Source organism: Desmodus rotundus, chromosome 7 (assembly GCF_022682495.2).
Source record: "Desmodus rotundus isolate HL8 chromosome 7, HLdesRot8A.1, whole genome shotgun sequence".
In the NCBI taxonomy this organism is placed as follows: domain Eukaryota; kingdom Metazoa; phylum Chordata; class Mammalia; order Chiroptera; family Phyllostomidae; genus Desmodus; species Desmodus rotundus.
In genome coordinates, this window is record NC_071393.1 from 52,462,522 (window position 1) to 52,475,890 (window position 13,369).

The 13,369-nt window shown below is 38.0% G+C and overlaps 1 protein-coding gene across 1 annotated transcript in view; it reads left to right on the forward strand.

Annotated features, from left to right (window-relative positions):
- Positions 1-13,369, forward strand: part of LOC112296572 (uncharacterized) — a 33,372-nt gene that overhangs the window by 5,532 nt on the left and 14,471 nt on the right. The window contains 4 exon segments of the mRNA XM_045188330.3: positions 9,023-9,062; positions 9,064-9,142; positions 10,984-11,122; positions 13,214-13,335. Of these exon segments, the coding sequence (XP_045044265.2) occupies positions 9,023-9,062; positions 9,064-9,142; positions 10,984-11,122; positions 13,214-13,335 (380 nt within the window).

Consider the following 13,369-nt stretch of genomic DNA (forward strand, 5'->3'; position numbering starts at 1 on the left):
GTTAGCCAGGTTGATGGGGTCCCAGATATGGCACCCACCTGCCAGCTCTGTGGCTATGTGGGGGGGAGGGCTCAGCAAAGGACGACAGCCTCGGCCCACCTTTCTGTCTGAGAGAAAGCTGTCCCCCAGGTCCCATCTTGATGCCCGACATTTCAGTTCCTCCCCATATGCCACTGGTGCCTTTCCAGCTGCTACCATGGTGCTGGAGCTCAAAGGGAGTGAGTCCGAGTCTATGTCTGGGTTCTTTAAGGGGAACTACTTGGGACTCCAAAAGTTTCTTCCACTGACCCAATCCCTGCTGGGTTTTGCAGCCAGAAGTTATGGGGACTTATCTTCCTGGCCTTGGAACCCTGAGCCATGGGACCTGGTATGTGGCTGGGACTCCTCACTTCCGAGATATTCCTCCCAAATTTCTAACTGCCACACGTAGATTTGGGACCAGCCCATTCTGTGTCTGCCCCCTTCCTACCACTCTGGATGGATGTGGTTTCTTTAATTCCATAGTTGTCAGACTTCCATTCAACTCGATTTCTCACGGTTCTGAGTGATGGTTGTTCTATATTTTAGTTGTAATTTTGATGTGGTTGTGTGAGGTGGCAAGTTGTGTTTACCTATGCTGCCGTCTTGACGGGAAGTCCCAGCGTCTAGTAATTCTATGAGTTGCTGAGTGTGCAGTGCTGAAGTCTCCAGCTATAGTTGTAGATTTGTTCATTTCTCCTTTCAGCTCTGTCAGTTTTTGTTTCATGTGTTTTGAAGCTTTGTTGTTCAGTAAATGTCTTCTTAATGGACTGATTCTTATTAGATGATGTTCCTCTTTGTTCCTAATAATTTTCTTTACTTTAAAGTTATATTAATATAGCCATTCCTATTTTTTAAACTAATGCTTGTACCATATATGTTTTTTTTCCATTCTTTTATATTTAATCTTCCTATGTCATTCTGTTTGAATTGAGTTACTATTGACAGCATACATAGTTGAGTTGTGTTTTTTAAATCTGTTTTGGTGTGAAGGAGGTATAAGGGGACTAAATGGTCATGGAAAAAATATAGTAAGGATTAAATTTTAAAAAGGAAAAAATAAAAATATCCATTGACATATATTAAAAAATAAATAAATCTACTTTGCTAATCTCTGTCTTTTAATTGATATGTTTAGACCATTTACCTTTAAAGTAGTTACTAATATACTAGAACTTATGTGGCATTTTATTCATTTTTTTGTTTGTTCCTTCTGTTTCTCAAGATGTTTTTATCTCCTCTTGCCTGCCTATGGGTTACTACAATAGTTTTTGAATTCTGTTCTTATTTATAGTGTTTCTGAGTTTTTGTTGTGGTTGCTCTGAATATTACAATATAATGTGTGACTTACCACCATCTGCTCTCAGTGTTTTATCATTTGAGTGAAGTATTGAAATCTTCCACTTAGATCCCTTCCCCCCCTTTTGAATATAATTGTTTTGTGTTTCCTCCACATAGATTGACTACTCTATTACATGGTTTCATAGTTTTCAAATTTACTTATTGATTTGAGAGAGAGAGATAGAGACAGAAAGAGAGAAAGAAACATCAATTTATTGTTCCACTTATTTATGCATTCCTTGCTTGATTCTTGTATGTGCCCTGACCAGGGATCAAACCCGCAACATTGGAGAATCAGGGCCATGTTCTAACTAACTGAGCTATCCGTCTAGCGCGTGGTTTTACAAATTTTGATTTAACCATCAAATATAGTTTAAGAAACTAATAAGGAGATAGTCTATTCTATTTTTACCCATTTTGTTATTCTTTTCTTTGTGAAGTTCCTGGTCTTCTGCTAGTTCCTTTCTGTTGGTGAGCAACTTATAGCCATTCTTTAAGGGTAGGTCTGCTGGCAACAAATTTTCTTGGGTTTCCTTTATCTGAGGACGTCTTTATTTCTTCCTCATTCATGAGTAATAATTTTATCAGATATAAAATTCACAGTTTGCATTCCTTTTTTTCTAGCACTTGAAAAATTTTGTACCTTTCTTCTGGCTCCCATAGTTTCAGATGAAAAATTCACTGTTGTGAATTGTATTCCTCTGTGGTAATGAATCATCTCTCTCTGGTTGCTTTAAGATTTGTTCTTTGTCTTTTGTTTTCAGAAGTTTATGTTATGTCATTATGTGGGTTTCTTTGGTTCTGTCCTATTTGGAGTTTTCTTGGCTTCTTAAATCTAGATTTATGTCTTTCACCAAATTTGGGGAAGCTTTTAGTTATATTTATTCAAATATTTTTCTGCCCCAGACTCTTTCTCCCATTTCTGGATCTCTTATACTAAAGTTAGGTCTTTTGTTCTTGTCCCACAGATCCCTGTGGCTCTGTTCAGTTATATATTTTTTTATGTTTATTTTCTCACTTTTTTCAGATGAGGTAAATTTTGGTGATCTGTCCTCAAAGTTCACTAGTTCTGCCCTCTTTCATCTCTACTCTACTACTAAGCCCATCCAGCAAGTTTTAAAAAAATTTTGATTATTGTGCTTTTCAATTGTTATTTCCACTTTAATCTTTTTTTGTAACTTCTGTGTCTTTGCTGAGATCTTCTATCTTTTCACTTGGTACAAGAAAATTTATGATTGCTTATTGAAGCATGTTTATGATGGTTGCTTTAAAATCCTTGTCTGATAATCTGAATTCTGATTCATTTAAATGTTAGCATCTGGGTTGCTAGATTGAAATTATGATTTTTTTTCCCGTTCTTGGTCTGATAAGTGATTTCAATTGTATCCTAGGTATTTTGGGTATTATGCTAAGACTCTTTATCCTATCATTCTTTGATGTTAGTACTAAGGCAAGTTGCCCTGCTTAGATTCAGCCGCTTGGTTCTGGCCTAGTTTTTTGGGCTGTAGCTCCAGTAACAATTTATTTTTCAGTGCTCCTCCAGTGCTATTCCGTTCTGCTTTGTTCTTTGGCATTGCCAGGCTTTCTGCTCAATCTAAGCTGGAGTCACCTGCATAGGGAAAGACACTTTCCTGAATCGCTCATGTCGCTGAGTTGCCTTCCACTGGTGAGGGGTATGAAAACAAGCAATACAGGGCCTGGTTTGCTCCCTGCCACTGGGCAGAAGGCTGGGAGCTGCCAAGCCTAGGTCTCTCTATGCCACTGGGAGGAGGGCCTGGAGGCACTAGGCTGCCCTGATGCTGCCCAGAGTTGTGGCACGGGGCATAGGGCTCCTCAGTAGGTCTCTTGTTCTTCTTTACTGGTCTTTGGTAAGAGGAAGCAGGCTTCTTGGTTCTCTTTTTGGCTTTGCCTGTTGGTAGTTCTGGGGTGCAGGCCTCTCTGCCCAGGCTACATGGAAGGTAAAAAGAAACCCAGGGAACTCACCACAATGATCTTCCTTAAGTCCTAAGGTCCCTAGAGAGTTCACATTCTTCTCTCTAGCTTTTAGAGTCATTTATGATTGCCTGTTGAATTATTTCCAGGGTTTAGTTGTATTTAGAGGGGAGGAGCAGGGGGAAAGTAAGGGAAGATGCCGTCACGTCTGGAACCAGAAGACACATAAAAAAATTTTGAAAAATTTGAATAGGGTATTCAGAGTAATATGTGATATGTTTGAATACTAGGTAATATGTACCCCAAAGTTGAATTATGCTTTGTAAGTCATTTGAGGTAAGGATATGGATAAGTGAAGGCTAGAGGTTGAGGGAAGGCTTCATGAAGATGAAGTAACTTGGACTGGCCCTTATTGCAGAAAGCAACAGCATGCAGTTGAAAGAACAGTATGAACATGAATGAATATGGAAAACAACTGAGGGGATTTGCCTGTCTTGAGGAAAAATTAGGTTAGTGAGTAATGAGCACCGAAAATAGAATAGTTAGACTGTGGTGATATAGAGGACCTTAAAGGCTGGAGTGATACTTGATACATTGAAAAATAGAAAATCATCTAAAAATTGTGAGGAGGGAGAGTGACATGAAAGTGAAGTTTAAGCAAGATTAGTTTAAAATAGGTGTGTAAGGTATTGTATAGTGAGGGGACACTGATGTTAACGAGCTAGTTATGAATTTGTAATGGTATTTTAAGTGTGTGGTGATGACTTATGATGTAGTTGAAGGGGGAAAAAAGAGGAAGTAGGATTCAAAAGAACAAGTGAGGGACTTAATACCTGACTAGATATAAAAAGTGGGGTTTGACTTCTAGACCCAGCCTTGGTTACTTCTCTTTCTCCAAATAGTTAATTAAATATAGGTAGAACATTTTTAAAGAATTAATACTACCCTTTAGAGAAGCTCTTCTTCTCCACTCCCTTCCCACCTACATGTATAATTTGAGAAAAACTTTACTGTCCTTAGGCAACTGATTAACATCTTTCTTTAGTCTTTTTCCAGCCAACATACTGTTCCCACACATTCCGAAATAACTATTATACATGTTAAAAGATGTTCAGCCTCACTAGTAATTAAAGAAATGCAAATTAAAACAACAAAGTTTGTTTTTATGGAATATTCAATGCTATAAGGGCTTAATGAAACGTATATTCTTTCTTTTCTGTTAAAGTAAATTGGTATAATCTTATAGGAAAGAAATTTGACAATGTGAGGGGAGACCCCCCAAAAAACATATTTATTAAAAAATGTGTATGTATTCTTACATGTTTAAACTCCAGTCACCCTAAAAGTACTCTCCATTTGATGCAATACACCTATCGAGATGTTTTTTCCACTACTCAAAACAGTTTTTGAATTCATCAATTTTGATGCCTTTTAATGCTTCTGCTCTTTTTTGTTTTACTTCTTCCACATTGGCAAAATATTTCCCTTGGAGGACCTTTTTCACCCAGAGAAACAAAAAAAAGTCACTTGGGGTAAGATTGGGTGAATAGGCATGGTGGGGCATGGGGATCATGTTGTTTTTTGGTCAAAAACTGCTGAACATTCAACATGGTATGGGCAAGTGCACTTATAAATCACCCGTCGTGAAATGAGCAAGCGTGTTGAAAAAGTCTTCAAAAATCGCTGAAACCCAGTGCAGCCTCTCACAACGCCAGCTGGTACAGTGATACAGACGGGTTCCTAGAACACTCATCTAGCAGGGAAAGCCTGTACTATGAGGGGTCCACCCTCCAGAAGATAATTCTGATTTTGGGGGGTTCCCCCTCATATGTAGCAAAAGCCTTTAAAATGTTTGAGTATAATACTTCTAAGAATTTATAGTAAAAAAAATAATGAAACACAGAGACAATGTATGCCAAATTGCTATTTGCTGTCTTCCCAATTTTTCACAATTACAGATAAATATGTAGTAGTGGGAATAAATGGTTAAATATATACATGGTGGAATATTTAAACAGCCTTTAAAAATAATGTTTTAAGGGAATTTACTTTCAATATCAGAGTAATTACTTAATGATAAGTGAATTCCAGTTTCACACACTTCGGTAATATATCGTACATTTTTGATGTTTTATAGTTGTTATTAGGGTAAAAATGTCTTGTTATTCTTTCCGGAAGTTATTTGCCAACTGCCCACAGATATATAATAAAACTAATTTTAACCGTATTGAGCTAAAAATTTTTACAGTGCCTCACATGTAGTGCTCAATAAATATTGGCTACTATTGTCAAAGAGCTTTTAAGAACTTTCTTTCTAGAAAAGTACACATATTTATGTATACAACCAAGCATGCAACTTTAGACCCTTTATGGACCACATGAAACCCATACGTGGACCCTCTTACCTGGGACCATGTTGAAAAATCCCTGCCGTAACTGAAGAAACCTCTTTTTACCCTTGAATGCGGTTGAATCAGAGTTTGTTGTCCAGGGTAAGAAGTGCTAATTCTCATTTTCACTTGATATCTTTAGTATTAAGGTAAAACAAATGCAGTCTTCATTTAACTGCCTCTTTAAATGACTGAATAATTTAATATACAAGTTATGGTATCATCTTGACTGGTGATGGTCATATTAATTGGGGGATTGACTCCCAAATAAACATTTAACTATGGAGACAGCTAGAAGTCCATGGTGATGGTTCAGAATTTGCACCCATTCTCATCTTCCATTTTTCCAGCTCCCTTGAGCTTTGTGTATTACCGTTTAAGACGTTTGGCTCCCACTGCTGCCACCACCACCACCACTTCCAAATCTATGAATAACACAGCTGCAGTAGCGGTCCTAGATGTTACAAAGTGATAGAGGGTAATAAACTAAGGTAGCAATGGATTAGAGAACTGGATTGCCATATTGTGTTCAGTCCCAGGGCCATGTTTAAAGGGGCTTTTGAGCCTTGACTGGTATGGCTCAGTGCGTTGGGTGTTGTCTAGCAAATGGAAAGGTTGCCAGTTGCATTCTGGTCAGGGCACGCGCCTGGTTTGTGGGCAGGACCCCTGTTGGGGGTGTGCAAGAGGCAACTGATCAACATTTCTCTCTCACATTGATGTTTCTGTCCCTTTCTCCCTTCCTTCCCGTCTCTCAAAAATAAATAAATAAAATCTTCATAAATAAATAAATAGGCTGTTGAACAAGTCCAGAAGACAGCAACCAGATGACAAAGGATATGGCTGTCACATCATATTAAGAACCATGGTCAGAGCTAGGGAGAAGAGGAGACTAAGGTAGTGACAGGAGACCTGTTACCAGCCAGCTGCCTTGTTTGACATTTTGGAGAGGCTGTATGGTGTAGTAATTAACGAGTTTAGAGTTAGACCTGCATTCAGTCCCAACTCTGCAATTTTCTTGCCAACATGACCTGAGGCAAGCACCTGAACCTCTGACCTCAGACTCTTTTTTAATAAAATAGAAATGATAATAGTACCCCCTATAGGATCCTGGGTGTTTTACAGTGTTTGAAAAGCTCGAAATCTAGCATGCTGTCAGTGCTCATTTAATAAATGTGTAACATTAAAGATGATGTTTTCTCTCAGACTGAAATTGGAAAAACGAGCTAATGGTGTGGAGAGGCAGATTCTGGCTCGGCACGGGGAAGAAACACTGTCCCTGAATGTGTTCAAGCAAACACTGAGCGACTGTCAAGTCAGCTGCATAGGTGCATGCTGCCATTTAGCGACAGGTCACAGTCTGAGTTCCCTTTCCAGTGTCTAAGACTCTTATTTTATAAGGCAGACCTACATGAAAACTTTTATTAACATGGTTGTTTATGTTACAGAATTAAGTCCAAAGGAGTTGGGCTTTGAAATATCTTAGTTTAACATAATGAGATTTTTATTGGCTTCTTTAGTTATACTCTTTACAAATTGAGAGAACTTGCTAAAGATCACTGGTATGAGTGATATTATTAGAATTAAATGTGAGTCATAGAGGTTTCCAGTGTTTTGTCATTGAAGGGAAGCTAAGCAGATATTAATTAGCAGCTTGAGAAAATTTAATTCGATTTTAAGAATACAATGAAAAGGCCAGGGTTTGTTTTTTTTTTTTTTAAATACATCACAGATGCTATTTAAGTTCCACCCAAAACAATTTGGAATGAACCTAATAATATATTTGTTTTTCTAGAATTTATATTCAGCCTCCTTCTAAAAATACTTTGAAGCACCAGCTTAAATTATACTAGACAGGTGAGGAAAGAAAAAAGAGCTAAAAGACCTTCCTTCCCACATCAGTTCAGAGATATATCTTCATATTAACCACTGTTGCTCAAAGGGAAATTATGCAGAGAAAGAACCTTTATATGTGGGGACACAGAGTGGTATAGTGAAAGAATAGCTTTATTTAGAGGCAGAAAACCTAGATTTATTTCCTTGTGCTGCTGTTGGCCTGCTTTGTACCTTTTCACAATTCTTTTAATTTTAGAAGACTCAGTTACCTCAGCTATAAATCCGGGAGTATAACCTTGCTTTGCTTTCCTTACCTGGATGCTATAAAGTTAAATAACCTAGTTTCTACGTGAAACAACTTTGTAAACTGTAAAATATCATTCAAATTTTAATTGTTATTTGTGACATGAGAATAGCATTCTGAACTGACACAAGAATTATTTTACGTTTAAGAAGGAGATCATGAGCTTACTTAAAAATAACCAAAGATTCGGGAGACAGGTGATGTGGAAACAGATGACATTTCCTTCAGGATCTTCATGTTTTCCTTCTACAGCTATTTTAAAACTGTAAGAAAGACACAGACCCTTTGGGGTCCCTTTATTCCAGCAAGAATTCAATATAAGAAAGTCTTTTAAGAGAAAAAGAAAATATTTTCATTATTAGTCCTTTCCAATCTATACTTGGTATTCCAGACAGTAGCTAACTTTGAGTATTTTGCTTCCAGATAAGTTACATTCTATTTAAAATTATACATGAGCTGCTTAGAAATCTTACATTTTTAGACAATTAAAAAAATTAAGCGAAGAATTGAAACAACAGAACAATGAACTCCATCCACTTTTATACCCTCATCTAGAGTCACCAATTGTTGATCTTTACTGTCTCGTCTTTATTGCTTACACAGTCCCACGCTCCCTCTTTTGCGAGATCATTTAAAAATAGGCCACAGCCATCAGAAATATGCTACTTTAATGGTCATTTTATCTGCTGCTCGAACGCAGTAGAGCAGCATGATTGTTGCGAAGTTCTGTCAGCTGGCGCCAGCTGTTAGTGCTTATTATCTGCCGTCCGTGCATTTTACTGCAGGCAGGAATTCTCTGATTAAAGTTATCTTCTTAGTAATCCCTGTGTGATACCTACTAAACTTCTAAGATATGGTCAGAAAAGGAGTATTTGACTACTTACTAGTGAGCTTAAGACCCTAAAAACTAATGGCAATGCTATTCTTGAATAGCACTGCAAAAGTAAACTACTACATTTTTAAAACGCCTTTGTTTTTCTATAACATGCTAAAATAATCAAGTTTTATATTTTCAAGCAGTTTGGAAAAAGGAAAAACTCAATAGTTTTAATGGAACATTTGTTATCATTTGAATATTTCATTGGCTAGAAGGTTTATTTATTGTTATGAATTGATGCTTGTGACAGAAAATATGCCCATTGTAATCACTTAGTCTAGCTATGACTACAACCATAAAAGCTATATCTTTCCTTTTTTGTTCCAGGAGATTTTGACGAGTTCACTCAGGATGATAATGACACTATGGAAAAACATAGCAGCAGATCTTCAGAATTGCTTACCTCTAGAAAGCATGCTTCCCTCAGAACATCTAGCCCTCCAAAAAGTAAACGCATTATTAATATACTCTTAGTGCTGCTTGAGGATTCTCCAGTTCTTCCTTAGTCCCATAGCCTCTCCAGACTGATAGTGCTTCAACCATGTTCCCAATTCTTTTGAGTCTCTAACCCTCTGGCTCCCCAGTGCTATTCATTCAACAAATATTTTTTTGAGGGCATCCTGTTTGCCAAGCACTCAAGCACTTTATCCCACCCCCTAAAATCAAGGCCCAGCAGTAATCTGGTCCTGCCTACATCACTGTCCTGGTTTTGTCTTCCTGGTCCATTTCCCTCACTTTTATCAATGGTGAAGTTTACCTCTTTGTTTCTTTCTCCTACTTTTATATTGTACAATTTTTGCTTATTCTTCTATTCCTTTATTCCTAGAGTTCTCATTTTTCTTCTCCATGCAACCCCCTCATTGAAGTCCCTTTAGATCCCAACTCCTATGGGCTACATATGCTATAAATAATGTTTCTTAAAGCAAAGCTATTGATAATAATCTCTTCTCCCACTGACCTGAAAAAGCAAGAGACAAAAAACCATATGTTTTTTGGCATATGGTTTTTCAGCGTGTAGGTCCTGAGCAGAGGAGCTAAATCCTGTACCTTTTTAACAGTGCCGTGCACATTGTGAACACTTGGCAAATCTTAGTAAGCATCCACTCGTTCAGAGTGGATTCTCGAAGGAGGAAAATAGTGAATAGTGTTAAAACTGAGAGAAATGTCTGTATTACAGTTTGGGTGTTATTAATGAATAAGTCTTGTCAGTATCATTAGGAAAAAATATTCATTGCATGTTAATGGTTGACCCACAGTTCCCTATGCTGACAAACTGTTTTTATCTTCATTTCCTTCTGACCCTTGTGTATGTTCTTACATTTTGCATACTTGTGATAGAGATTTTGTGCAGATGTAGATATAATTTTGTAGTTTTCCAAGCAGATAGGATGATGGTTAAGGTAGAAGAAATCATACATTTTTTTCTTTGTAGCCACTTACTACTATACAATATAAAATGTACCACAGTATTAAGAAAGAGCCATTATTTGTGAGCATGAAGTTTTACTAAGATTTTTATTAATTGAAAACTTTGCCTCTAGGCAAAGATTACTAAGTATTTTGATGGGTAAGTCATTAACATGTAGGACTCAATACCCTTTTTATTAGCTAATGTCGTTTCTTGGGAGAAATCTTTCTGGCTATCAATTTGTTTATTAGTCAAATATACTGCTTCAGATGGACAAGACAGTCTCAAAGTACTTCCAACTAAAATTTTAAATATTTGTCATAGCCATGTTTTGCATCATCACAGGTCAAATAAAAAGTTGGCCGCTGACAAAATGACCCCCATTTATGTGATTTCATTGAGACTCATTACCTGAATGAATGGGTGCAATCCATTAAAGAAGCAGCTGACCCCACAAGTTGGGGGCTCCTAATCTGCCTTGGCAGAGTGACTCTGGCAGGCACAGCCCGGGAGACAGTGATGAGAGCTCAGCCTTAGGCTGGCATCCCACAGCCACTGGGTGACTTCCTGCAGTCACGGGGAGACAAAGCAGTACATTTGTTGGAGTTACCTTTACCTTTTTTAAAAATTGTACCAAATTATCCACTTATTTTTTTTCATTTGTACCATTCCTTCAAATAAAGTAATTTGGTCCCCTCCATCCCTGCAACAAAAAAAAGTCTCAGAAATAAAATGTAAGAAGAGCACAGTTGCCAGCCTTTCTGTGTCTTGTTGCTGGCAGAATTTTAGCATATGAACCACTGATGTTTTGCCTTATTTAGCAATAAAAAGAGGCTTCTTTGTACTTTGTTTCTTTTGATGTGTTTCTTCTCTCCACCAGATACAGCAGCGGCCAGAACCCACAGTTCACGTTGATGCATTCCTTTATGATGAAGACTTTATTGATTCATTATGTGAGGGAGGAAAAATGAGCAGAAACTACTGTATGGTGTGGGGTTCACACCAGACAGCACCTTTAGGTGGGCACTCAAGTATTCAAAGCTGATGACTATGTGTGTACTTCTTGGATGTCATGGGTATGCAAATTATTAACAAAGTCATTCAATGTTTTCTGAAAGCCAAAGGCCAGCCTACAGCGTAGCCATTACCAATTACTGCAGCTGGGGAGACTAAATAGAAATACTGTCTAAGGAAGTTAGGCCACTTAGTGTCTCCTGGGGGTGTAGCTCTGCTTTTCACAGAAACTGTTTAATCAGAGGTGACTTTTCAGGTAAAGAAACTAATCACAAGTCACTGAGTACAGGGAAACTGACTTAATGCTGATTTATTTATAAGAGAAGTGTGTTAGTTAAATATAGTCAAGGGGTCCGGAATGTTCTCCCGATGAAAATATCCGCTTGAGAAGTCAGATACTCATATGAATCAGAGATAGTTGGATGAATGTGGACTCAGATAAGAATGATGGATAATCTTGAGAAAGACTTTGTTCAGGCTGTGACTTGCCCTAGTAGAGTATCTCTGGTCCATCACAGAAAACCAACACTAGTGACGGAAATTCTCCTGCATCTCTGCCCCCTCAGACGCAGCACGTGTGTCCCAAACGGCAGCTAGACTGACTGCATGCTGCTACTATATTCGGTTAATATATCCTTTGTCCAAACTGGATGTGATTGGTTTGATGTTACTTTAGACACGCGATTTCAATCTCCCTGCTGCCTTAGATTTATTGCTTAGAGTGGGCTATCCTCCAGATAAGGAAACTTGTGCTCAATACCACTCTCAAAAGTCTACTACCAAATTGGTAACATGTTTCTGATAGAAATATATTGTACCTATATTATAACTGGGGATTAAACTTCCCTGATTTGCTGTTTTAAGATTCTATTTTTAGATAGTTTTTATGGTTTCTATTTGAGGTAGTTGAAATTCACAGAATAGAGAAGAACTTAGAGACAAGAACAATAGAAAACTAAAAAGTGAATTATAACTATAACACTATTAGATCTGATTTATTAAAATCTATGAGATTTTATAATCTTATGTTCAACAATGAAAATGTGAAGATTAGAATGCATTTTCCCATAAAAATCAGGTTGTAGATAGTGACCGAATACCCATGCCAGCCCAGATAACTGTAGTGAATAGGAAAAAGCTGTCACATGTGGGACTTCCCTTCCCTGTATGACAGGGGGCTTGTCTAGCCACGAATGATGACTGTAGCCCAGGACAGAAGCACTAATGTGGCAAAGAGGGTAGTGAAGATGAAGATCCTGGAGAGAGAAGGGCTACAGTGGTCAAAGCCCACCTGCCTATTACTTTTGAGGACTCACCATGCCCTTTATTCTCTTCCAAGTGATTAGCCTGCCTGCTGCCATTTTCTTTGCCACAGTCTGTTAGTTATGACCAACATTTCTTTCCTTCCAGATCATTATGTTATGTAGATCATAACATAGTCAGTCTTTGAGTTACTTCCGTATCAGAAACAGACTTAGGCCCTCCCAGATATTTCATTACAGAAATAATGGATTGAGAAGATGGCATAGGAGGCTAGAAATTGTAGCAATTAAACTAAAGGAAATAAACAGTTTATGGGAGTATTTAAACCTCCTTCAATACTGCCCCTCTTCTGCAATCCAGAACACATTTTAGGTTGGTTAGGGCTGCCACGTTGCGCAACTCCAGAGATGGTCATTCACTTGGTAGTCTACAGTCTATGCAGCAATAAGAGGCAGTTCTGTGGTTGGCTCTGGGGTAAGATGAGAAAGCCAGATGGTATGGGAGTTAGGAAGTAGTCCCAACGAACAATGGGTCATAGGAACAAGAGGAAGTGAGGGGCACAGTGATAGGGACAGGCAGCTGAGTAGCTGTTCCCGGGAGGTCTTTTACGTGTCGGAGACTTTGTATTTATTCTTCTCTAATACAGTTAAGAGGGAATGAGTGAAAAATTATCACATTAACTTTTTCTAAGTAACCTCTGAAGGGCTTTCATTGATTAAGAAAATAAAAACATGAACTATCCTTTATAAATACAGGTGAGAGATGAAGAAATACAGAATGGAATTATTAATACCCAAGCAACATATGATACTCATTCTGTTCTAATTCCCCAGGATTTATTTCTCATTCCTTCTGTCTCATGGAATTGAAGTTCATTTATCATCATGTACTCCCTGATCTGTCAGGAAAGCTCTTGGTTGACGTTGGCTCCAGGCTTGGCACAGTCCTTTACAGGGTAAAGTCCAGCTTGTGGACATACTCAACATTTG